Source organism: Pseudophryne corroboree, chromosome 6 (genome assembly GCF_028390025.1).
Source record: "Pseudophryne corroboree isolate aPseCor3 chromosome 6, aPseCor3.hap2, whole genome shotgun sequence".
Classification (NCBI taxonomy): Eukaryota; Metazoa; Chordata; class Amphibia; order Anura; family Myobatrachidae; genus Pseudophryne; species Pseudophryne corroboree.
Genome location: NC_086449.1, coordinates 132,687,890 through 132,715,414, shown reverse-complemented (window position 1 = coordinate 132,715,414; position 27,525 = coordinate 132,687,890). Strand labels below are relative to the sequence as shown.

The following is a 27,525-nucleotide window of genomic DNA, read 5'->3' as shown; positions in this document are numbered from 1 at the left end:
TCACTCAAAAAAATATTTATTGTATATAGACAGATAACAGTTCAGCACTTTATACTGTCATTTTGCATAATTAAAAAATAACTGCAGGAGCAGCTATGACAGATGCTATAAGGCACTCAGTAACCCCAGGCCGGCTGTAGGTGCAGTGCAGTGTCATTTGTGCCGGGGCCTGCAGGTCATGGGGACAATACAGATATATGATGGGACTTGTCTTCCCACAGATATGCTACATGATTGTAGAACTTCACTCTTTCTAAAGTGAATCCATAATATACTTTGGCTCTGTTATAACATAAAACCATAGAGTTCCCCTTGCAATTGGCAGTTTCTTATACATTTTGTGCTACACAGTTTGAGCTGCACGTGCATAGAGTATAAGTTTGCATGCAGTGCGTACACGTACTTTGCAAACCTCCGAACGGACAACACAATACTGCAACTCAGGTGACCGCTTAACAGCCAATAGAAGAAGCAGCAGACTTTAAACTCCACCAACTGCTGAAGATGATGACTGACAGGGTCCAACCACCTGTCTGCCTAACATCAGCAACACTGATTAGGACTGAGACGTACAGTCCTATAAGATGTCGTGCTGGAGCAGCACAAATATTAAGCTTCTGCTACATTAGGGAATTTGCAAAGAAACTCTCCAAGATCCACTTACGCTGTATGGAGGAAGCAGGTCTTTGGAACATTTAACACGCTACACGTGTCGCTCATTTACATAGGTGCCTTCTACAGAAAGTCTGTGAGAGTAAAGTAAGTGATTACGGCATAGAGATTAAATAGAACTGTCCCAATAGTAAAGGGAATAGGCTGGGTATTTCCAGTACAAAGGCAGCCAGACGCACAGGCGCCTCACGGATATATATGAAGTAGGTAAAAGTCTATCTGACGCTTTGGGACATGTGTAGTGGAGTCAGCATCTCTTCAAATATTGCGCCCTTTACATTAGAACCTCGCAGATTGGCTTCCTGGAGATCACACCCGGAGAGATCACAGTTCTAGTGCAGGAGGAAAGAAACAAGATGACATATCAGGAAGTCGCTCACTGCCTTGTTCTCACAACTCGGGTATTTGTGTACATTTATATGCACCTATACATTTTTAGGGTGTTATTCAAATCAATGGTGATGAGAGGTTGCGATGTGCAGCTTCGCACATCACCGCTAATATCACAGATCTTCCTGTGCACTGTTATGTGGTGCAAGAATCAAAATCTGTGATATTGGTGGAAAAATGGTTGGAAATGCGAGCACCTTGCACCCATTGCCACTAACTGAATAACCTCTTTAGTCTCCTCTCAAAAGAAACTGTGCTGGCTTTTGCCATGTGACATTTGCCCTCTTACCTCCAAGTCTGTCCCTGCCAAGGTGGCACCTCGCAAGTTACAGTTCTTCAACTTGGCATTTTTCAGGGTTGCAACCCGTAAATTTATCCCAGTCATCTGACTGCCCTCCATGTCAACGCCTTTCAGATTAGCTCCTGATAGATGGGAAAAGGCAAAATGAGAATCCTAGTATCGTTCAAACGCTACTTAGAATTATTAAATGTACACACTGATGGGGAGTATCTGCTTTTTCTGTAACCATGTTCCTTTATACATATGCTTGAGTTCTAACCTTCTAGATTTGCTTTCAGGCCAGATGGGTCCTCAAAGTTGCAGCCTATCAAGGAGGCTCCTTCTGCATTGGAGCAGAGCATCTTCACACCTTGTAGATTAGCGCCCTGCACAACAAAACCCATAGCAATAGTGTAGTTTATCATGACCTTCCCAGTTGCTGCTTACTCCTCTGCAGGTTACAGAAATCCCATAGCAGCTGAAGAGCAACACACGCACACACCTCTGCACACAAGCAGCTTCCCACATCTCTGCAAGGGACCATCTTCCCCACTTATGCAACACCCACTACACTGACTGATATTATAGGAATGCACACACACACACACACACACACACACACACACACACACACACACACACGTCCTTACATCCAGTACAGACCCCGACAGGTCTGCCCGCTCCAGGCAAGCTCCGCAGAGGTTGGCTTGAGTCAGGTTGCAGTTACTCAAATTCGCCATCTTGAAGTTTATATATCGCAGGTCCAGACGTGAGAGATCCGCTCCACTAAAGTTCAGGCCCTGCAAAGAGATCAGGCAAAAGGTTCAAAACCAAATACTCAGGGAGACAGATGACTTGAGCACTAGCTTTCCCCTGTGTCTGTCACGTTGTCAAAAAATATACAGATAGACAAACACAAAACACTGCAGCTCAGACAAAAGCAGGGGAGGCTTTCAGGCAATTGGACAAATCCACAAACAAGAAGTATTTACCATTGCTCTGCCAAGAGGAACCAGAGAAGGAAGAGAGAGGTGGGCTCAGACAGGTACAGATGGAGCCCTGCTCATCTATACCTTTAATAGGATTAACTGAGCCAGTGCTGTCGGACTTAATCCCCTGCTGTATTGTTCTCTCTGTATTGTATTGCAGCTGAGAACCATAGATGAAAGGCTTATGCTAATAAGCCTTGGTGCACCATGGCGCAGCAGATAAGGCTATAGATGAGTGAGGGTCCATCTGTACATAGGCATTATGCGACAGGCATTATGTTTAGAGATGTGCGCGGACCTCAGTGATTTGGTTTTAATTTAGCAATGTGTCCCGGTTTTAGCAAAACCAGGCTCAAGTGTTTATCAATTTGAAACTGAACTGAAATCTAAAAATCATTGATACAAATCGATAAAAAAAAAAAAAAAGAACTGGGATCTCAGTGGGTGATCTGGACCGGGTTTTGGTTCTGAGCCACAAAATTCAGGTGGATTTGGATCTCTGGAGAAACTAACCAAACATCCCTAATTATGTTTTATGCATGTGTCAGTAGCTTCCACTTTTGGCAAGTCCAAAAAGCCATGAGCCACAAGTCCCAAATAAAACCATCATTCTGGGAATTATTATGAATTCTACATTGTTCCTGGTCCACATTGTAGCCTTTAATTACAATACTTGCTCTAACCACTGCAACTGTACGTGATGGCTCAAGAACGGAGGGGGACGGTGTACAAAGCAGAGTCAGTAACTCTTATGTAAGCTACATAAAGTCCTGCAATATAAACAGTACACACTCATCTCGTAATATTTACATGACACACACACACAGCAGGAAAGTTAAAAAATAGGATAAATGTCCTCTACCTGGGGAATAGCATTTATTTATACTAGTACCTGTTTACCTCGCCTCCAGACCAGGGGCACCAGGAGGGCTAGTAAACAGGTACATATTACCCGGGCCTCTATAGGGGCCCAGGAGTGCAGGGGAGGTATAGCAATGCACCCTGGCATGCAATGACCATGAGAGCATGTAGCCATACCTCTGCCACAAGTCTTTGCGGCTCTGGTCAAAACACTTCTGTTCCAGAAGGATCAACCATCACTCAAAAGATTGCGGCACTCATCAATCTAAGGCTGGGTACACACTTGACGATATGCAGCCGATATATCGGCCGAACCGCGGATCAGACTATATATTGTTCACATTGTCCAGTGTGTATGCAGTATATCGTTAACGCTGTCCAATATCTTTAGTTTAAGCCTTGAAATCTGAAGATATTGGACAAGACTGCATGAACCTGGATGTGGGTTGTTGCCGTCACTGACTATATCGGTGGCGATATCGCTTGCCCTGACAATGTTGCATCTTATGCACATCGTCAAGTGGGTACACAGTCTACGTCAAGAGGGAATACTTTGAGTGGTTATTACTATATTGATAAAGCACTGATCTATTATTCAGTGCTGTACATTTATGTGGTGCCCAATTTTAACCATTTCTACATTATCTCCTCTTACTGCTGACCTGACAACGGAGCTCTGATTTGGTTGGGGTGGCGAGAAGGAACCGTATAAACTCTTTCCGAGAGATAGGGGAGTGGTCCTCTGCCGGCTGCGAATTCTGCAAAACAAAGCAGACGTTACAGAGTATGATTACCACTTTCTCCTTACATAACGGTTACCTAACATCCCAGGGATTTCCACATACAGATAAATATTTTCTCACCTTTATAGCCAACTCCAGATGTTCAATCAGGGAATCTATACCGAAGAACTTGGCTTCCTCCAGGACTCCTATAAAGACATTCTTAGTCAGATCCCCTCTATGAAATCCACAGATGGATACAAACCAAAATAGAAGTGAGTTGCCCCAAATCACTTACCCAACAAATTGACTCCGTCATTGACTATGAGCTGACCATGGCGTAGATAGTTCAAAATGGGCTCAAAGTATTCTGGGCTGCGGTCAATCAGGAAAGCTCCCCGGTGGTCCCTCTTATTTCCCCAGGCATCTGAGAACCAAAACCAAAAGATCAGGAGTTCAGAGAATTTATCTGTATGCAGGGAGACTTACTAATGAGCTCATCTTGCTGAATCAGAGTTAAAAGCACTAGTTTCTATACAGCCGCCAGCAAGTCTTTTGTAATGCCATTATCTCCTCGCAAAGCTCTCTTCTCCGTCATATCCATGTGTGAAAATATTTTCACAATACAACAGGCTGCAGGCATTGCTTAGCAGCAGAGGATGTCAGATGTCACTGAGCGTGTGATACGGAAAGTATTCCTGGTGACATCATCAGGGTGGGAACAGCTGTCAGTGGGCTGAACATGACAGCGCATGTAATAGGGAGACACAGAGAATAGTAAAAGAATGCCGCTGTAGACATAATAAAGGAAAGGGAATGTTTGGAGTTAGCCTAGTAAAATTGCTTTTCATGTACCACCCCCCCCCCCCCCCTTTTCCTCCCCCACCACCTCTGTCTGTGTTCCCACCATTCACAACAAACCTCTATCACTGAACATGTGTGACAGCATGCTTTCGGGCTCCTTACTGACCAGCGTGGACCTACACATGAAACAGAAAAAGACAATGGTAAGAATACAATACGTTTTTTTTCTCTGAAGCCATATGAGACACTGGAGATACCATCAGTATAGGTGGTGCAAGAGGAGTCTGGGCACTAAAAAGTTAATTTCAAGACAGCTCAGGCTCATCCTCCCCTATACTGCACCACACCAAGGACCGTAAAGATGTCAGAGTCCTCCTGATACTCAATAGGAATTGAAGTGACCACAATCTCCTGGTTAACATGAAAAGGTAAGATCACCTTCAGAAGAAAGGCCTGAGTAGTCCACAGGACTGCCTGGTATGGGTGAAGTCAGGAATGGAGATCTGTGAGACAAAGCACTTAATTTCGTGAAGACAAGCCAGAAGAAAAACTTTTTAATGTGAGCCATTAGAGGTTCACTGAATCCAAATGTTCAAAGGGTGGGTATTGATGAGCCCTGAGGACCAGAGTCAAGTTCCAGGATGCAACTGGATAGATAAAGTGTAGCTGGATGTGGGGTACTCCTTAAAGAAAGGTTTGTACTACAGTAAAGGCTGCTATCAGTCTTTGGAAATAAATGGAGAGAGCAGAAACCTGAACTTTAAGGGCATTCCACACCCAGTGATACACTTCAGCTGAAACAGGTTTCCTGGCGCAAAGCATAGAGCAGACCACAGCATCCAAGAACCCCCTGACTTTCAAGAGGGCTGTCTCAACAGACACCCTGCCAAAGCCAGGCTTGGAAAATCCCGATGAAAAAAATCCAACAGGACTTGGGTTTTGGAGCAGTACTGGGTCAGCTTGCAGTCCAGACAGGACACCATCCTGTCTATGAAGGGCCTTTTATTTGAGTGGCATCCCGTTACTACATTACATGTAGACTTGGTGATTTAGTGAGGGAGTAACTGACCAGACCATCACTGGTACTCACCCCCCCCCCCCCCCCACTCGGTGACGCACCCACGAGGGAGGAACATCCCTTTTGTATAGTTGGCATCCCTCAACGTGGGAACCCGCTTACTAAGTCCTGCGATGCTCCAGTCGCAGCCGCTATAAGTCTGCATGGGCACAGCTGCTGTCTACGGCGATAGAGCTCTGCATGTCTGATATTGAAATGGACAGTGGCTGCAAGCAATGCGCAGTCCCGTAACTAGCCCCATCAGTACAATAAAAAAATACGCAAAAATTAACAAAAAAAACAAACAACCTGCCTAACCTGGGCAAGTATCTGCGTATAGGGAAGGTGAAGATTGATCTTTATCAATGTTAACTCTTAGTGCACAGATTTCTCCAGCACCAGCTATACCCATGGTATCTCCAGTGTCCCCACTGGCTGAAAGAGAAAATCCAGTGAACTGTCATACTAATGCAAAAGTGTCTGATTTAAATTGCAAATGTCTCCAAGCCCCTAATGATTCTATTAGATCCACTTACATCCTTAGGTCTTCCACTATTACATAATCAGCAAATCCCTCCTTTCCGCATCCAGCAGTGTACTAGTGAGCCCATTTTACCTTGCTGCACCCCTTACCGTGTTGTGGTGAAATATCTTCCCCCTACATTAAGCGTCAGCCAGTCTGTTTGACCTCCAGTCAGCTGCTCTGTGATCATCTGCTCGTTCTGATCATCTGGAAGGAGAACATGCATGAAAGAGAGAGTAACCAATATTTCAAGCAGACTAGTCACTTCTAAAAACCAACACAGTGGGGTATATGCAATTGTGGTCGTATTGCCGCAAATGTCGAAAAACGGGGCATTTTCGACACAAAAAAAATATTCGACAATGCAATGCAGTACTTTTCGACAAAAAAAAAATGACTTTTCAGATTCGACAGTTGTCAAATTCGACATATCTGCAATGGTAAAAATGCGGCTTTTCGACAAAAGTATATTCAATTGAAGAATGTCGATTCGACAACAGTGCTTTGACAGTAATTTCGTCAATTTCATTCCGCCTCACTTTGCTGGCGGAATCTATTAAAAATTTTAAAAACATGTTTTTTTTGTGTTTTTTTTTATTGCTAATAGCATATCTATTTATATTAGAAGGGATTAAGTACTTGGTTTGTCTATTAGAAGACAACTATTATTTATATATTTTTTAAAATAATATTTTTTTTTTAACTGACTAAAATAGAGAGAGCATGGTCTTCAGTGGGAAGGGGTGGGAATGGGTTAAAATCCAGAAAAAAAAAATGCATGGTGTCCCCCCCTCCTAAGCATAACCAGCCTCGGGCTCTTTGAGCCGGTCCTGGTTGTAAAAATACGGGGGGGGGAATTGACAGGGGATCCCCCGTATTTTTAGAACCAGCACCGGGCTCTGCATCCAGTCCTGGTGCAATAAATACGGGGGACAAAAAGTGTAGGGGTCCCCCGTATTTTTAACACCAGCACCGGGCTCCACTAGCTGGAGAGATAATGCCACAGCCGGGGGACACTTTTATACCGGTCCCTGCGGCCGTGGCATTAAATCCCCAAATAGTCACCCCTGGCCGGGGTACCCTGGAGGAGTGGGGACCCCTTAAATCAAGGCCCCCCCCCCCCTCCAGCCACCCAAGGGCCAGGGGTGAAGCCCGAGGCTGTCCGCCCCATCCAAGGGCTGCGGATGGGGGGCTGATAGCCTTGTGTAAAATAAAAGAACGTTTATTTTACACAAGGCTATCAGCCCCCCATCCGCAGCCCTTGGATGGGGCGGACAGCCTCGGGCTTCACCCCTGGCCCTTGGGTGGCTGGAGGGGGGGGGACCCTTGATTTAAGGGGTCCCCACTCCTCCAGGGTACCCTGGCCAGGGGTGACTAGTTGGGGATTTAATGCCACGGCCGCAGGGACCGATATAGAAGTGTCCCCCGGCTGTGGCATTATCTCTCCAGCTAGTGGAGCCCGGTGCTGGTGTTAAAAATACGGGGGACCCCTACGCTTTTTGTCCCCCGTATTTTTTGCACCAGGACCGGACGCAGAGCCCGGTGCTGGTTCTAAAAATACGGGGGATCCCCTGTCAATTTCCCCCCCGTATTTTTACAACCAGGACCGGCTCAAAGAGCCCGTGGCTGGTTAAGCTTAGGAGGGGGGACCTCACGCAATTTTTTTTAGGGTTTAACCATTTTTGTGCCGTCCGAAAAGTCGAATCCAGGACGCACTTATCCGTCAATTGGTCCGTTTTTCTACAGCGGGACTGTCGAATCCGATTTTAATTGAATATGTCGAATTCCGGCACCCGCCGGCCGGAATTCGACGGTCGAATTGTGTCGAATTTAAAAACGGGCGAAAAAAAGCCGCAATTCGCCCGCAATTGAATATACCCCAGTGGCTCTAATTACTGAATGCTCGGATTTGTCGGACAAGGGTTTTTCTCTGTAATTTAGAGCATCATGCCTAAAATCTACTAAAACACATTAAAAAGCTGCCCGTCCCTGTTAAGCTGTTTAGCAGCACTCCTCTTAGTAACTAGACACTTAAGGGACCTATACACTTGGTGATATCTTGAAAGATATGAAAAATTATCGATAATAAATGAACGATAAATCATTTATATCTTTCAGTGTGGATGCATCAACGATGAACGATGCGCGTTACCACAATTGTTCATTGTTGAACGATCATCGTTGATACGCCAGTCAATTTGGACGATATAGATGTATGTACTCTCATATCGTCCAAATTAATAATAATCATTTTATTTATATAGCGCTCTTTCTCCAATAGGACTCAAGGCGCTTAACAGATACATAGCATAATATAGTAGAGAAAATAATGAAGTACAGAACAGCTTTTCATAACATACAGAAGCATGTAGATACTAAAGGGACATTATGAGAATGCTTGAGTAAACAGGAAAGTCTTGAGTCTACTTTTGAAGGATTCTGTACTTGGGGCCTCTCGCACTGTGCGGGGAAGCGAGTTCCACAGTCAGAGCCGCATGACTAAAAGCTCGACCCCCAGATGAATTACGGCAAATTCTAGGTACTGCTAAAAGTCCTTCATCTACAGATTGCAGTAATCGAGTGGGGCAGTATGGGGCCAGAAGCTGCTTCAGGTACCTTGGGCCCTGGTCATGTAATGCTTTGAAACTCGGTAATCCAATCTTGAAGATGATTCGCAGGCAGCCAGTGAAGGGAGTAGAGCAGGCATGTCCAAACTGCGGCCCTCCAGCTGTTGTGAAACTACATATCCCAGCATGCCCTGACACAGTTTTGCTGTCAGAGAATGCTAAAGCTGTGTCAGGGCATGCTGGGATGTGTAGTTTCTCAACAGCTGGAGGGCCACAGTTTGGACATGCCTGGAGTAGAGTATGGGTGTTATGTGGCTACAACGGGGCTGGTCGGTTAACAGCCTGGCAGCTGTGTTTCCACCAGCTGTAAGCGGTGCAATTCTACTGCTGGGAGACCAAGGTAGAGGGCATTACAGTAGTCTAATCGAGATGATACAAATGCATGGATGACTTTTAGCAGATAATCTGAGGGAATTAAGTGCTTGATTCTGGCTATGTTCCTCAGGTGAAAGAATGAGGATTTGATTGTGGCTGATCTCTGATGTTTAAGTTTCAAGCCACCATCCAGAACAACGCCAAGATTCCGCACACGATCAGTGGTTTGTAATTCTGAATCCCCGAGTGTAAGTCCAGTTGGTTGGCTATGCTGCAGTCTTGTCCTTTGATGCTGTGGTCCTATCATAAGGACCTCCGTTTTATTCGGGTTCAGTCGCAGCCAACTGGCACTCATCCACTCCTGGAGTTCAGCTAGACAGCCATTTAGGGTTGCTATTGGGTTATCAGTGCCCGGACAAAGGACAAGTACAGTTGTGTATCATCTGCATAGCAGTGGTAGACTAGCCCATGGCGCCTAATTATTTCACCCAGCGGGAGCATGTATACTGCAAAAAGCATGAGGGATAGTATGGAACACCACATGGCAATGGCACTGATGGTGAGGAGCAGTGGTTAAAGTGGGGCGGAACTGCGTTCCGACACTTCTAATTGAAGGCGGAACCAGTTCCGCCTCCGCCCGGCCACCAAAAAGTGAAAGCTTCAGGACCCTGCTTTACTTTAAAGTTAATATCTGCATAAGCATCTTCCAGCCAATCTCTCCTCCAGCTTCAGAGCCAATCACGGCTCGTGGACCGCCAGCCAATGAGAAGCTGCAAAGTGGCAGTTTTTCATTGGCTGAAGGTCAGGCGATCCGTGATTGCTTCGAAAGAGCGGCCCCTTTTGAATAGCAGGCAGTGCGCCAGGCAGCCGATCTGTGACAGTAATGTCAGGACTGTCTGGCGGCGCTGCCAATAGCCGCGTCATGATGCTCCAGGCTCCGACGAGGAGGGGATGTGGAGAACGAGTACGAGCGGGGAGATTAGAGCAGCAGGGGTTGAGATAGCGGGGCCAGGAGGATCATGAAAAAGCCAGAGGCAAGATGGGCCGAGGGGATGATTAGAGGAGCAGGGAGTGAGATAGGTGGGGGGATGAGGAGAGGAGCAGAAGTGAGAGCAGGGGATAATGAGAGTAGCAGGGAGTGAGATAGGTGGGGGGATGAGGAGAGGAGCAGAAGTGAGACAGCAGGAGATAATGAGAGGAGCAGAAGTGAGACGGCAGGGGATTATGAGAGGAGCAGGAGTGAGACGGCAGGGGATTATGAGAGGAGCAGGGGATGAGATGGCAGGTGATGATGAGAGGAGCAGAAGTGAGACGGCAGGGGATGATGAGAGGAACAGGGAGTGAGACGGCGGGGGATGATGAGAGGAGCAGGAGTGAGACAGCAGGGGATAATGAGAGGAGCAGGAGTGAGACAGCAGGGGATAATGAGAGGAGCAGGAGTGAGACAGCAGGGGATAATGAGAGGAGCAGGAGTGAGACAGCAGGGGATGATGAGAGGAGCAGGAGTGAGACGGCAGGGGATTATGAGAGGAGCAGGGGATGAGATGGCAGGTGATGAGAGGAGCAGGAGTGAGACGGCAGGGGATAATGAGAGGAGCAGGAGTGAGACGGCAGGGGATAATGAGAGGAGCAGGAGTGAGACGGCAGGGGATAATGAGAGGAGCAGGAGTGAGACGGCAGGGGATGAGGAGAGGAGCAGAAGTGAGACGGCAGGGGATGATGAGAGGAGCAGGAGTGAGACAGCAGGGGATAATGAGAGGAGCAGGAGTGAGACAGCAGGGGATAATGAGAGGAGCAGGAGTGAGACAGCAGGGGATAATGAGAGGAGCAGGAGTGAGACAGCAGGGGATGATGAGAGGAGCAGAAGTGAGACGGCAGGGGATGATGAGAGGAGTAGGAGTGAGACGCAGGGGATGATGAGAGGAGCAGGAGTGAGACGGCAGGGGATGATGAGAGGAGCAGGAGTGAGACGGCAGGGGATAATGAGAGGAGCAGGAGTGAGACGGCAGGGGATAATGAGAGGAGCAGGAGTGAGACAGCAGGGGATGATGAGAGAAACAGAAGTGAGATGGCAGGGGATGATGAGAGGAGCAGAAGTGAGATGGCAGGGGATGATGAGAGGAGCAGAAGTGAGATGGCAGGGGATGATGAGAGGAGCAGGAGTGAGACGGCAGGGGATGATGAGAGGAGCAGGGGGTGAGATGGCAGGGGATGATGAGAGGAGCAGGAGTGAGACGGCAGGGGATGATGAGAAGAGCAGGAGTGAGACGGCAGGGGATGATGAGAAGAGCAGGAGTGAGACGGCAGGGGATGATGAGAGGAGCAGGGGGTGAGATTGGGGTGGGGGTGGTGAGAGAAGCAGGGTGTGAGATGGGAGAGTAAGAGAAGCTGGGGCTGAGATGGGGAATGAGAGGAGCATAGAGTGAGAGGCTCGGGGGGAGAGATGGGAGAGTGAGAGGCACAGGGGTGAGATAGAAGCAGTGGCGGAAAGGGTAGTAGGGAGTGAGAGGTGTAGGGGTTAAGTAAAGGAAAGAAAGATTCAGGTGATCAGACAGAAAGGGAATTCGGGTTGTCTAGGATGAAGATATGGACACAAGGAGAGTGACAAAGGAAACAAGAAAGCAGAAAGGACACATGGAAGACACAGAGGTGAGCAAAGGTTGTACATATCCTGATACATTGCGCATTTCTACATTTAAACACATTATAAAAATACCTATAGATTCAGTGGGGCACTTTTACTACTGTGGGCATTGTGTGTGTAAAAGGCACTAATATGTGGGGCAATGTGAATTAGATTGTGCTACTGTGAGGCGTTATTTTAAATTGGTACTATTGTGTGGCCACGTCCATTCCTAGTGAGGTCACACCCCTTTGTTGCAGCGTGCGCCTTTGGAGCGCGAGTGATGAGTTCCCCCACCTCTCCAGGACCACTTTAAGCCCTGGTGAGGAGTATAATCCAGACGATACTCTCTATGACCTGCCTGTGAGAAATGATTTGAACCAGCTTAGGACTGTGCCATCCAGTCCACAAAAATGTATCAGTCGCTCAATCAGAAGCCCATGGTCCATGGTATCAAATGCTGCAGAGAGATCCAAAAGAATTACTATTAACAAGTCACCTCTGTCTCTTGCCATCAGAAGATCATTTAACACACACACCAGGGCTGTTTCAGTGCTATGTCTTCTCCTGAATCCTGATTGGAATGGATCATAGATATCATGGGTTTTCAGTTGATTTGCAACCACTTTCTCAATAACCTTTCCTAGAAAAGGAAGGTTTGATACCGGTCTGTAGTTGGTCATGCAGTCGGGATCTAAATTAGGTTTTTTAAGAAGAGGTCTAACAATTGCTTCCTTTAGGGGTACAGGAACAATGCCTGTCTGCAAAGAGCATTGAACAATTTTTGCAAAGATAGGACCAATTATATCCATACAACCTATTAGAAGCTTAGTTGAGGCAGGGTCCAGATCACAGGTGGTGGGACGCAAAATCAGAACAATTTCAGCAATGTCCTTTATATCCACTGGGTAAAGTTAGTCCATGAAGGCAGATGGCTTATATTGGCAGGCTTTGTAGTTTGGCACTCCTTTGATGGCACTGTGGAGATTCCAGTCCGGATGATGGATATTTTATCTGCAAAGAAGTTTGCAAACTCGTTGCATCTTGCCTGGGAGAGGGTTTCATGTCTGCAGGCATGCTGGCTTGCAAAGCATCTCCACTGTGCGGAAAAGTTGAGCTGGCCTATTGTTTGCTGCCGTGATCTCATTTGACAGAAACTGTGATTTCTTATGGGTGATTGTCGATTGATAATCTTCGTTATGCTTTATTAGTTTTATTTTGTCATCCACTAGGTTAGTCTTCCTCAATCGTCTTTCCAGTCTACGCCCCCTTTTCTTGAGCGCACTAACACTGTTGTCGAACCAGGGAGCTCGACGTTGTGGTTTACGAGGTCTTATACGCACAGGGGAAATATCAATTGCAGCCACAACATCCCTATTATAATAACGGACTAGGGAACAGGGATCTTCATAGCACCCAGTATAGCAGAGAGATCCAGATTTGCTGCTAGGGCCTGTGGAGTCATAACCCTCCTTGGACGATACCTTGTCAACTCTGCGGGCAGAGATCTTATTTGAGGGGTTGCAACTGAGAACCAAATGGAGTGGTGGTCTGACCAGATGACTGGGTTTATTTTAAGGTCAGTGGCTTCTAATCCAATCTGGAAGACAAGATCAAGAGTGTGACCACTTTTATGTGTGGCAGAAGGAATGACCTGTGTGAAGCTCAGACCATTCATTGTGCACAGGAGGTCTTGGCCAAGGCGTGAGAGCTCATCATCCACCCATGCATTGAAATTCCCGAGGATGAGCCATCTTTGATGTTCAAGAACCAGGCCAGCAACAGTGTTTGCAATTTCTTGTATAAATATCTTTCCATCTCCAGGGGGCCGGTAAATGAGAAGTACTCTGAAACCTAATCCTGTCGAACTCCGGGCAGCAATGCACTCGAATGAGCAAGTAATTTCAATAAACTGGACCCCAAGTTTAAGGTATTCTTGGAAGCAGTTAGCCACCCAGACACTCCTGCGGTCCAGTCTTGGGTTGTGGATGACAGAGTAGTTTGTTGGGACAGCAACCTCCAATATAGGTGCTGCATTTTCATCTAGCCAAGTCTCTGTAATACAGGCTAGATCTGCAGATTCAATAAGGTCAGCAATTGTTGCAGTCTTGTTTCTTATAGATCTGGCATTACAAAGGAATGACCTGATTGGGCATACCAGAGGGCCTTCAGTTTTCTTTATGTTAGGTGCAGGCGCTCTGGGTATGAAGGTCACCAAGCGAGAATTGACAGTTCTGTTCTTCCAAGCACAGGGCCGTCTTTTGGGTATCACTTCTATTTGATTGTTCTTTGAAGCTGGGGGTGAGCAGGTGGGCAAAAGACTTAGGTGGTTACCGGGGAAAAGAAGTTTCCGGCCTGCTCGCTTCCCACGAATGCGCCTGTGTTTTCTTTTTAAAATGCTAAGGAGGAGGATAGAAGCCTGTGATGGTGTAATAGGAACTGTAGAACGTGGTGGGCGGAGTGAAAGAATGACGCTGGAGGAATACACATACATTGGGTCATCAATGACAGATTACTATAAGTATGAGTTGCATATGATGATGAGAGAGGGAGAGAAAGAATATATATATATATATATATATATATATATATATATATATATATATATATTTTTTTTTTTTTTTTTCTTCACCTAATTCGGTATGTGATCCAAAAATTATAATGGGTTCATGAACGGAGTTGTGCTATAACCTATTGCTGCTCCAATAATCCAATGTGTATATTTGAAACAAGTGATAAATAAAATAACTTTCCTTTTCTGTTGCTGATTTAGTCAATTATTCCGGGACAGAGCAGGCTTGTGGAAAGGTGGTAGAATCCAATTCCTATTGTGTAGGTGTGAAAAGTCTCAGTGTGAAGGGCCTTTAAAGTAGATTTCTTGTGGGGGTAGTGATATCCATTGTCCTGGGGAATGGCTGGGATCCTGCAATTTGAAATGGTGACCCTTCGGCCATTCAGAGCCTGAATATACTGATATTAGTTGAAAAAATGCAAGAAGTCAGAGTTATTTATTGCTCAGAGAACAGAGGTGGATGATGTCTAAATGAGGGGCTGGATGGAGCCAAATATAGGTTGTAGTCCACAGTATCTTGTCTGGGATGTCCAATGCAGAGTACAGTAGATTCCAAACTGAAGGACTTCTCAGTGGAGAATTGCAGAGGATTCAATAGAGTTTGTACTGTATTTCAGCGCAGGAATGCAATCCATTGGTTATGATGAGATGTTCGCGTAGAGTAGTACAAGTTAAAGGTTAGTCCTTGGATATTTATGATGATTCATAGGTCAGTTGTGGAGAATTTAAGCTGTTTTATGGAGATGATCAGGAGCATGTAAAAGGTGAGGCAGCCATTTTTGGCGCTAGCAGCAATCAAAGTACATCAATATCGTCCAGTGTGTAGTAAAAATAGACCATCGATAATATTGATGGTTGAAAACATCGCCCAGTGTGTAGGCCCCTTTAGTGATCTTCTCAGTGCAAGATGTCAGCAACAGCAATTATTTACTTTCGATTTCAGAACTTCTAAGGTAACAGGTGCTGGGTCAGAGGTCCATTAACGGTTTCTATTATGTAAATTTAAAACATATACATTTAATGTGGGGCTGCCTCAAATAAGGAGAAAAGAAAAAAAAAAGAAAAGAAAAGAAAAAACACGCCGCCATGACAAAAAAAAATAAAAAAATAAAAACTCAGCATGTGAAATATGAAACATAAATTTAAGTTTTTAGTATCAATGACACAACTATAAGATTTTCTTGTACTACCGTACAGTCTCTGGATGCCAGAGAGAACTGCTTGATTAAGAATTAAATCTAGAGTAGTTCTACATTTAGGAGCATTACAATGTTGTCTGTTTAGCAAGGGCGTAGCTACCATGGGTGCAGGTAGTGCAGCTGCTATGGGGCCCTGAGCAGAGAGGGGCCCACCTTCCCTGTCAAAGTTACATGTGTTATATACATTTTTCGACATTGGGTGGTACGTAGGGGGTCCTTTCAAACTTTTTTGGGGCCTGCAATATATCTAGGTATGCCCCTGGATTTGCTCACTGTAGTTGGTATAAAATGAACTGGAGGGAATTGTGTTATTATATAATATGAACCTGGGCACTTTAATGAGGCACAAAATGAACGGGGAGCACTATACTGTATATCAAAATGTGAATTGGGGGTATTGTGCGGCATAATGTGTACTAGCAGCTCTGAAATGTGTCATAGGGTGAACTTAAGCACTACTATGATTCATAAAAGAAACAAGGGCACTACTATGGGGCATAACAATAAATAAAGCTCTTCTATGGTTCAGAAAATGGACTAGGGCACTATTATAGGGCATAAAATTAACAACTGCTGCAGAGAAGTGTCTCGTTAGAAGCATTGGGACAGGGGGCCCCTTTAAAATGTTGCTATGGGGCCCACAAAGTTCTGGCTATGCCACTGCTGTTTAGCTAGTATTTCCATATCAGCACCCTCGGCCTTTTATAAAGTTAACATATTATACGGTTATCACAGAGCTACACACTTTCAGTGAAATCATTACAGCAATAACATACCCTAACAACAATGAACGCTCCTAGTCCTTATAACTTTACCTAGCGTAAACTACTCAATAGGTATAAAAACTGAAGAAATAAGGTAACAGTGGAGGACAAATTTATTGGGCATGTGAACAGATTGCTCAAAAATAAACAGTAGTCCAATCATGGTAAAGTGATTTTTTTTTATTTAGTTTTTTACCATTTTGATATACATGAGACTTTATAAGCCAAAAAAAAAAAATAGAATAAACAATTCACTCAAATACTCTCACAAATAAAAGGAAGTGTTTACTAATTCAAATCAGTGCCTTCATATGCGGGCTATACATTGACAAGTTGCTCTATGAATATTGCCATGATTTTTTTTTTTTCATTATCTGCAAAATAAATACAGGTTCTAACAGTCAAGGTGAAAGGACGGGGGGGGGGGGGAGGGAAGGATGAAATAACATGCGAGTCTGCAAATGCAAGTTTGTTTCATGAAACTCAAAGATCCACTTATAAATGCCTTTTCGCAGCTCGAGAATTTTCTACAAAATGCGATCTGGGAGAAGCGCATGAAAAAGTGGGGAGACCTGTGGACCCCAAAAGAGTGACAATATTGTTAGCAGAATCATATAGAGGGCTGTTAGGGAGCACGAGGAAAGCACTGGATGCTTTTAAAACATGTCAAATGGCTGATTTGTGCATTTAAAAAAAAAATATATATTTTTTTTAAAGGCTAAAGAATTTCATTCAATTACAAAGGAATTAAACAGCAAAATTAAAATAAAGTGCTTTTGGGGTAATTAGAGGTGACTACATTTAAGTTAAAAAAAAAAATTATCAAAAGTAATTATTTTTGCTGCAATAAATAAATCTGGAGTGCATAGTCTAATGAAAAACTTCATTATGGTGTAATTTGAGGCCATTTATTTTAATCCCAAAAATGGCATAAAATTATTGGGCTAATTTAGCTAACTGAAAACTTCCAGATATCAAATTAGTCATTAGGGGAGAATAATGCACCTATTGTGCCCATTTTTCAATTACCATAGCTATGTGTGCTTCCGATTCCCACGCTAATTAACGCGATCATTTTCCAAGTAAAAACCTGCTTACATTTTTTTTCAAAATATGGAAATCAGTCTGTAAAATAAAAAACTTCTACTAAATATTGGGTAACAGTATAGATGTCTATTACTCTAACAAAAATATTTTGAGTTTCCAAAATGCTTAAAATTGCCCTTTACTGCATTTAAAAAAAAAAAATAAGTAAAATATTTTAAAAAAAAAAAAGCTATTTCCCATTTAAATAATTCATTACATTTGCACCATAAACATGTTAAAAAGTTGATTTTAAGATAATAGGATGTCTCATTTGAAAACAAAATACAACACCTGTAACACCCACCTGTAATTTTTAAAGCACCTGTCCCATCCATAAAACACCCACATATACCTTTTCCACATCCTTTATCTCATTATTCTGCACCTTGCAAAATTTCATGTAATTATTGGCCCAAAAAAAGCTAACTGAAAACTTCCAATTGCCTAATTAGTTATTAGGGAGTTGTCCAGTGGGCTCTGAAATAAGGCCTGACATTCTTACCGTAAAATAATGACGTTTGCACTGGTTCTGAAGATGCAAAAATAAAAGCTGTGTTAATTCCCGTAGACATTACTGCGGGTAAAATTCTTGTGTCTAACTGAATAGCCAAAACACAGCGGTTGCTCAAAATCTTACGTGGCGCAGGATAAAACAAAAACACAGCATTTAATTGGATATGCCCCTAATGCTGAATTGAAGAACGGGTACCTCCACTCACCTGTGTAAGGCTCCCCATCACTCACGTATAAGACATCATCATCTCTGGGACAAACAAAGTATAAAAAAAAAAAAAAAAAATATACATACCTTAAATGACACATAAAATGACACCGGAAAATAGAACATAAAACCACAAATAAATGCCACGCACCAGCCTATGGGCCTAATTCAGATCTGATCGCAGCAGCAAATTTGTTAGCTAATGGGCAAAACCATGTGCACTGCAGGGGTGAGGGGGGAAGATATAACATGTGCAGAGAGAGTTAAGGACCCTACACATTGGCCGATCCGTCGCCAAGCTGCCCGACGGCGGATACGGGCGACCCGGCGGCAGTGAAGTTTCTTCACTCCCCCCGTCACCCGGCCCCGTAACAGTGCAGGCAAATATGGACGAGATCGTCCATATTGGCCTGCATGCACAGCCGACGGGGCACCAGCGATGAGTGATGTCGGCCAGTGTGTAGGGCCTATTAGATTTGGGTGGGGTGTGTTCAAACTGAAATCTAAATTGCAGTGTCAAAATAAAGCAGCCAGTATTTACCCTGCACATAAACAATATAACCCACCCAAATCTAAAGGACCCTACACATTGGCCGATCCGCCGCCAAGCTGGCCAACGGCGGATACAGCCGACGGGCGACCCGGCAGCAGGGTGGGGGGGGGGGCAGTGACGGGGGAGTGAAGTTTCTTCACTTCCCCCGTCACCCAGCTCCGTAGCAGTGCAGGCAAATATGGACGAGATCGTCCATATTGGCCTGCATGCACAGCCGACGGGGCACCAGCGATGAATGAGCGCGGGGCCGCGCATCGTTCATCGCTGGTGCCTCCACACTCAAAGATATGAACGGGATCTCGTTCATATCTTTGACGGATGTCGGATAGTGTGTAGAGCCTATAACTCTCTCTGCACATGTTATATCTGCCTCCCCTGCAGTGCACATGGTTTTGCCCATTAGCTAACAAATTTGCTGCTGCGATCAGATCTGAATTAGGCCCAATATACACATCAAATAGAAAAGAGAAATGTGTACCTAGCCGATATGTCGGCCCATCATATCGGAAGCTGGGTACACATTGAGCGATGTTAATGAAGGATGGACCAATCCGTTCCGTCCTTCGTTTGCACACATGGGGTAAATTTACTAAGGTGGGAGATTTTTAGAACTGGTGATGTTGCCCATAGCAACCAATCAGATTATATCTATTATCTGCTAGAAGCAGCTAGATAAATGGTAAGTAGAATCTGATTGGTTGCCATGGGCAACATCACCAGTTCTAAAACTCTCCCACCTTAGTAAATTTACCCCATGGTGTTGCTAGCAATATCATCAGGTTAGATGTGCACCACATCAAACCTGACGATGTCATCAGCGACTGCATATCGGGCATACACACTGCCCGATATGAACCGAATTGAGCGATATGTCTGTCCGATGTGCCGGATCAGACAACATGTCGCTCAATGTGTACCCAGCTTGAGAAAGGTCTGGACAATATTAAAAAAAACAAAAACAAAGACACTGATATTACAATATTTTGAGGACTGTAAAGAGGGACTGATTACGAGTCATATACAGAGTGGCTGTAGCTGTGGGCAGACATGGAAGCCTGATTTACTACATTATGCCTATGCGAGGATCCATTCAACTAATGCGGGGATCATGTGTAATAATAGGATAGACATATGGAAAAATGTGCTGTCATTAAAAGTTTGCGTGTGTGAACAGAGATCTGTGTGTCTACGCTTCAGCCCCAGAATCTGCTTGCTGGGCCAATTTGTGTCCAGTTTGTACACACTAGCTGCAATTACCGCCATGTCTCTCAACCACTGTTAGCGTAAACGACATTCTAATACAAATAGTGAACACTCAGGGCGGTATTCAATTCTTTTCACCCCCTTCCACACCCGTTCTGTTTCTGCTGACGGGAGCAGTATAATAAGAATTTACTTACCGATAATTCTATTTCTCGGAGTCCGTAGTGGATGCTGGGGTTCCTGAAAGGACCATGGGGAATAGCGGCTCCGCAGGAGACAGGGCACAAAAGTAAAGCTTTTACAGGTCAGGTGGTGTGTACTGGCTCCTCCCCCTATGACCCTCCTCCAGACTCCAGTTAGGTACTGTGCCCGGACGAGCGTACACAATAAGGGAGGATTTTGAATCCCGGGTAAGACTCATACCAGCCACACCAATCACACCGTACAACTTGTGATCTAAACCCAGTTAACAGTATGATAACAGAGGAGCCTCTGAAAGATGGCTTCCTAAACAATAACCCGAATTAGTTAACAATAACTATGTACAAGTATTGCAGATAATCCGCACTTGGGATGGGCGCCCAGCATCCACTACGGACTCCGAGAAATAGAATTATCGGTAAGTAAATTCTTATTTTCTCTATCGTCCTAAGTGGATGCTGGGGTTCCTGAAAGGACCATGGGGATTATACCAAAGCTCCCAAACGGGCGGGAGAGTGCGGATGACTCTGCAGCACCGAATGAGAGAACTCCAGGTCCTCCTTTGCCAGGGTATCAAATTTGCAAAAATTTACAAACGTGTTCTCCCCTGACCACGTAGCTGCTCGGCAGAGTTGTAATGCCGAGACCCCTCGGGCAGCCGCCCAAGATGAGCCCACCTTCCTTGCGGAATGGGCCTTAACAGATTTAGGCTGTGGCAGGCCTGCCACAGAATGTACAAGTTGAATTTTGTTACAAATCCAACGAGCAATCGACTGCTTAGAAGCAGGTGCACCCAACTTGTTGGGTGCATACAGTATAAACAGCGAGTCAGATTTTCTGACTCCAGCCGTCCTTTAAATGTATATTTTTAAGGCTCTGACAACGTCCAACAACTTGGAGTCCTTCAAGTCGTCTGTAGCCGCAGGCACTACAATAGGCTGGTTCAGGTGAAACGCTGATACCACCTTAGGGAGAAAATGCGGACGCGTCCGCAGCTCTGCCCTATGTCGAATGGAAAATTAAATAAGTGCTTTTATAAAACAAAGCCGCCAGTTCAGATACTCTCCCGGCCGAAGCCAGGGCCAGTAACATAGTCACTTTCCATGTGAGATATTTCAAATCCACATTCTTTAGTGGTTCAAACCAATTGGATTTGAGGAAATCTAAAACTACATTTAGATCCCACGGTGCCACCTTAGGCACCACAGGAGGCTGTATATGCAGTACTCCTTTGATAAAAATCTGGACCTCAGGGACCGAGGCCAATTCTTTTTGGAAGAATATTGATAGGGCCGAAATTTGAACCTTAATAGATCCCAATTTGAGACCCAAAGACAATCCTGATTGCAGGAAATGTAGGAAAACGACCCAGTTGAAATTCCTCCATCAGAGCACTCCGCTGCTCGCACCACGCAACATATTTTCGCCCAATACGGCGATAAAGCTTCGCGGTGACTCCCTACCTTGCCTTTATCAAGGTAGGAATGACTTCTTCTGGAATGCCTTTTCCTTTTAGGATCTGGCATTCAAACGCCATGCCGTCAAACGCAGCCGCGGTAAGTCTTGAAAAAGACAAGGACCCTGCTGAAGCAGGTCCCTTCTCAGAAGTAGAGGCCACGGATCGTCCGTGACCATCTCTTGAAGTTCCGGGTACCAAGTCCTTCTTGGCCAATCCGGAGCCACTAGTCTTACTCCTCTTTGCCGTATAATCCTCAATACCTTTGGTATGAGAGGCAGAGGAGGAAACACATATACCGACTGGTACACCCAAGGTGTTACCAGCGCGTCCACAGCTATTGCCTGCGGATCTCTTGACCTGGCGCAATACCTGTCCAGTGTTTTGTTGAGGCGAGACGCCATCATGTCCACCATTGGTTTTACCCAACGGTTTAATAGCATGTGGAAAACTTCTGGATGAAGTCCCCACTCTCCCGGGTGAAGGTCGTGTCTGCTGAGGAAGTCTGCTTCCCAGTTGTCCACGCCCGGGATGAATACTGCTGACAGTGCTATCACGTGATTCTCCGCCCAGCGAAGGATCCTGGCAGCTTCTGCCATTGCCCTCCTGCTTCTTGTGCCGCCCTGTCTGTTTACATGGGCGACTGCCGTGATGTTGTCCGACTGGATCAACACCGGTCTTCCTTGAAGCAGAGGTTCCGCCTGGCTTAGAGCATTGTAGATTGCTCTTAGTTCCAGAATGCTTATGTGAAGAGACTTTTTCAGGCTCGACCACACTCCCTGGAAATTTTTACCCTGTGTGACTGCTCCCCAGCCTCTCAGGCTGGCATCCGTGGTCACCAGGATCCAATCCTGCATGCCGAATCTGCGGCCCTCCAATAGATGAGCCTCCTGCAACCACCACAGAAGGGATACCCTTGTCCTCGGCGACAGGGTTATCCGCAGGTGCATCTGAAGATGCGACCCTGACCATTTGTCCAGCAGCTCCCTTTGCATGGAATCTGCCGAAAGGGATTGCTTCGTAAGAAGCTACCATTTTTTCCCAGGACTCTTGTGCATTGATGTACAGACACCTTTCCTGGTTTTAGGAGGTTCCTGACCAGGTCAGATAACTCCTTGGCTTTTTCTTCGGGAAGAAAAACCTTTTTCTGAACTGTGTCCAGAATCATCCCCAGGAACAGCAGACGAGTTGTCGGCATTAATTGGGATTTTGGAATATTCAGAATCCATCCGTGCTGCTTTAGCACCTCTTGAGATAGTGCTAAACCCATCTCTAGCTGTTCTCTGGACCTTGCCCTTATTAGGAGATCGTCCAAGTATGGGATAATTAATACGCCTTTTCTTCGAAGAAGAAATATTATCTCGGCCATTACCTTTGTAAAGACCCGAGGTGCCGTGGACAAACCAAACGGCAGCGTCTGAAACTGATAGTGACAGTTTTGTACAACGAACCTGAGGTACCCCTGGTGTGAGGGGTAATTGGAACGTGGAGATACGCATCCTTGATGTCCAAGGATACCATAAAGTCCCCTTCTTCCAGGTTCGCTATCACTGCTCTGAGTGACTCCATCTTGAACTTCTTTATGTACAGGTTCAAGGACTTCAGATTTAGAATAGGCCTTACCGAGCCATCCGGCTTCGGTACCACAAAAAGAGTGGAATAATACCCCTTCCCTTGTTGTAGAAGAGGTACCTTGACTATCACCTGCTGAGAATACAGCTTGTGAATGGCTTCCAAAACCGTCTCCCTTTCTGAGGGGGACGTTGGTAAAGCAGACTTCAGGAAACGGCGAGGTGGCTCTGTCTCTAATTTCAACCTGTACCCCTGAGATATTATCTGCAGGATCCAGGGATTTACCTGCGAGTGAGCCCACTGCGCGCTGTAATTTTTGAGACGACCGCCTACCGCCCCCGAGTCCGCTTGCGAAGCCCCAGCGTCATGCTGAGGCTTTTGTAGAAGCCGGGGAGGGCTTCTGTTCCTGGGAAGGAGCTGCCTGTTGCTGTCTCTTCCCTCGTCCTCTGCCTCGTGGCAGATATGAATAGCCCTTTGCTCTCTTATTTTTAAAGGAACGAAAGGGCTGCGGTTGAAAGGTCGGTGCCTTTTTCTGTTGGAGAGTGACTTGAGGTAGAAAGGTGGATTTCCCGGCCGTAGCCGTGGCCACCAAATCCGATAGACCGACCCCAAATAACTCCTCTACGCATCGCCTGTCCACTGTCGTGTCCATAAAGCTCTTCTGGCCGAAATGGACATAGCACTTACCCGTGATGCCAGTGTGCAGATATCTCTCTGTGCATCACGCATATAAAGAAATGCATCCTTTATTTGTTCTAACGACAGTAAAATATTGTCCCTGTCCAGGGTATCAATATTTTCGATCAGGGACTCTGACCAAACTACCCCAGCACTGCACATCCAGGCAGTCGCAATAGCTGGTCGTAGTATAACACCTGCATGTGTGTATATACCTTTTTGGATATTTTCCATCCTCCTATCTGATGGATCTTTAAGTGCGGCCGTCTCAGGAGAGGGTAACGCCACTTGTTTTGATAAGCGTGTTAGCGCTTTGTCCACCCTAGGAGGTGTTTCCCAGCGCTCCCTAACCTCTGGCGGGAAAGGGTATAAAGCCAATAACTTCTTTGAAATTAGCAGTTTTTTATCGGGGCACCCCACGCTTCATCACACACGTCATTTAATTCTTCTGATTCGGTAAAAACTACTGGTAGTTTTTTCACACCCCACAGAATACCCTGTTTAGTGGTACCTGTAGTATCAGCTAAATGTAACATCTCCTTTATTGCCAAAATCATATAACGTGTGGCCCTACTGGAAAATACGGTTGATTCGTCACCTTCACCACCGGAATCAGTGCCTGTGTCTGGGTCTGTGTCGACCGACTGAGGCAAGGGGCGTTTTACAGCCCCTGACGGTGTTTGAGGCGCCTGGACAGGCACTAATTGAGTGTCCGGCCGCCTCATGTCGGCAAACGACTGCTTAAGCGAGTTGACGCTATCCCGTAATTCCACAAATAAAGGCATCCATTCTGGTGTCGACCCCCTAGGAGGTGACATCCTCATATTTGGCAATTGCTCCGCCTCCACACCAATAACGTCCTCATACATGTCGACACACACGTACCGACACACAGCAGACACACAGGGAATGCTCTATACGAAGACAGGACCCACTAGCCCTTTGGGGAGACAGAGGGAGAGTCTGCCAGCACACACCAAAAAGCGCTATATATGACAGGGATAGCCTTATGATTAAGTGCTCCCTTATAGCTGCTTTTATATTAATATATATATAGCCATTTATTTTGCCCCCCCTCTCTGTTATACCCTGTTTCTGTAGTGCAGTGCAGGGGAGAGACCTGGGAGCCTTCCTGACCAGCGGAGCTGTGACAGAAAATGGCGCCGTGTGCTGAGGAGATAGGCCCCGCCCTTTTTCCGGCGGGCTCGTCTCCCGCTATTTAGTACATTTAGGCAGGGGTAAATATCTCCATATAGCCTCTGGGGCTATATGTGAGGTATTTTTAGCCTTTTTAAAGGTTTTCATTTGCCTCCCAGGGCGCTCCCCCCCCAGCGCCCTGCACCCTCAGTGACTGCCGTGTGAAGTGTGCTGAGAGGAAAATGGCGCACAGCTGCAGTGCTGTGCGCTACCTTAAGAAGACTGCAGGAGTCTTCAGCCGCCGATTCTGGACCTCTTCTCGTTTCAGCATCTGCAAGGGGGCCGGCGGCGCGGCTCCGGTGACCATCCAGGCTGTACCTGTGATCGTCCCTCTGGAGCTTCATGTCCAGTAGCCAAGAAGCCAATCCATCCTGCACGCAGGTGAGTTCACTTCTTCTCCCCTCTGTCCCTCGTTGCAGTGATCCTGTTGCCAGCAGGAATCACTGTAAAATAAAAAACCTAAGCTAAACTTTCTCTAAGCAGCTCTTTATGAGAGCCACCTAGAATTGCACCCTTCTCGGCCGGGCACAAAAATCTAACTGGAGTCTGGAGGAGGGTCATAGGGGGAGGAGCCAGTACACACCACCTGACCTGTAAAAGCTTTACTTTTGTGCCCTGTCTCCTGCGGAGCCGCTATTCCCCATGGTCCTTTCAGGAACCCCAGCATCCACTTAGGACGATAGAGAAAATCATTTTAGCTCACTACCCCCGGGGAAGCGAGGGTGCCCAACAGTTTACGCAGCTAAACCGGATTACTATGGGCATAATATGCGCGATAACGGGGATCACTTTAGAAAGGAGACTGGGCGTGATATATCATTTGAATACCGCCCTCAGCGTCTGTACTTCACAAATGTGATATTAGTAAGTTAACTTGGGCTTCCGGATGAGCATGCTCATTGCCAATCTAAAATGGGCATCTGTGGAAACACTCATTAAACACACAATACACTACACTGTAGGAAGCTTTGAAACACATTAGTGACACCCTTCTAATTGCCTATTAAATCATGCACAAATTACAAGGGTTTGTCTATGATTTCAAGTAGTGTTGTTTTTAAATATCTGTGTGTGCAAAACACACAAGCACCACAGCGCTACACTCCACCACATCCCTTCTGTCTATAAATAACATAACAATGTACACTACCAGTAATAAAGAAAAAGAAAAGAAAAAGAAAAAGAAAAAGAAAAAGAAAAAAAAGAAAAAGAAGAAGAAAAAGAAGAAGAAAAAGAAAAAGAAAAAGAAGAAGAAAACAGACTTATGTGGTAAAATGAGGAAATAAGTCTGCCTCACACATAGTTGTGGACCAGTTATACCTGATCAGGGCAATATCGTCAATCTGTCCTCCTCTTTCATTGTAAACACTTGTTGCGTGGATTCCCAACTTTGTGCTGGCCAGGGACAGAAGATCAGAGATTGCCGATCCATGCAGGGAGACAACCTGCCGCGGAGACATGAAGTGGCCACAGATTATTATACTGATTGCAGCATGTTATAGACAAGTTACACTAGAAGCAGGATGGCTGTACAGATTCAAAGCATGTGCATGATACATACCTTGTACAAGTTACACAAAACAGTAAAAAACAAATAGTTGAAAATGTAAACTAGTCATACTTTCATACCCTCTGACATTTTAAGCAGCCAAATATGGACTGATAATTGTTAAAAGACATTTATTTTTACAGCAAGAAATGCTCATAAAGTAAAGCTTAATATACATATATAGAGCACCAACATAACACTAGTCAGTGACTACTACACACAGCTTGGAAAGCAAAAAAAAAAAGACCCAACAACTTAAAAAACACATAATATACGGGACAATAAGACACACAAGAGGAGCGAGGGCCACTAGGGCAGACGATATGGTGCAGAGGGACAATGGGCACTGGGGCATACGAGTGGAGCAGGCCACAGGGGGTACAACTGAGGGGCAGGTGGTACTAGGGCACACCAGAGAGGCAGGGGGCACTGGGGTACACAAGAGGAGCAGGGGGCACAACAGACGGGCAGGTGTCGGTTGGGACACTGTGGCACAACAAAGATTCAAAGGGACAAAAAAGAGGGTCAGGGGCCAATGGGGCACAACAGATGTGCAAAGGACCAAAAAAAAGAGGGGCAGAGGGCAAAACAGAGGTGCAAATGGTCAAAAAGAGAGGGGCAGAGGGCACTAGGGCACACAAGAGAGGGAGGGGATAGTAAAGCACACGTAAGGAGCAGGGGACACTAGGGTCACAAGAGAGGGGCAGGGTGGGCACACGGGAGGGACAGAGGGCACTATAGCAGACAGCAGCACAGTGGATCTGTAAGCCACTCCGCTCTCCCGCTCTACTGTGGTCACTCTAGCGGCCGCTCACCTTGCCGAGCTGGGAGCTCCCCCTCACGAACAGGGTCACCCTCCTCATGCTCGGGTCTTCCCACCCAGGTCCGGGCAGCGATCCCCACCTACCCCG

General features: G+C 45.7%; 1 protein-coding gene across 2 annotated transcripts; it reads right to left on the bottom strand.

Annotated features, from left to right (window-relative positions):
• On the bottom strand, nt 1–27,511 carry KCTD9 (potassium channel tetramerization domain containing 9). 2 transcript variants are annotated; one of them, XM_063931862.1, is made up of 12 exons: nt 27,430–27,511; nt 26,386–26,510; nt 18,204–18,247; nt 6,409–6,505; nt 4,836–4,894; nt 4,213–4,341; nt 4,056–4,123; nt 3,855–3,950; nt 1,993–2,142; nt 1,623–1,728; nt 1,352–1,485; nt 1–1,004 (listed from the first exon to the last, which is right to left on the bottom strand). In XM_063931862.1, exons 1-12 carry the CDS (start codon nt 27,475–27,477, stop codon nt 888–890), a joined length of 1,173 nt encoding a protein of 390 aa, XP_063787932.1. In that variant the 5' UTR covers nt 27,478–27,511; the 3' UTR covers nt 1–887. The 2 variants fall into 2 exon arrangements, with proteins under 2 accessions (XP_063787932.1, XP_063787933.1); XM_063931863.1 differs by lacking the exons at nt 18,204–18,247; nt 27,430–27,511 and having other exon boundaries at nt 26,386–26,474.
• Nucleotides 27,512–27,525: the final 14 nt, after the last annotated feature.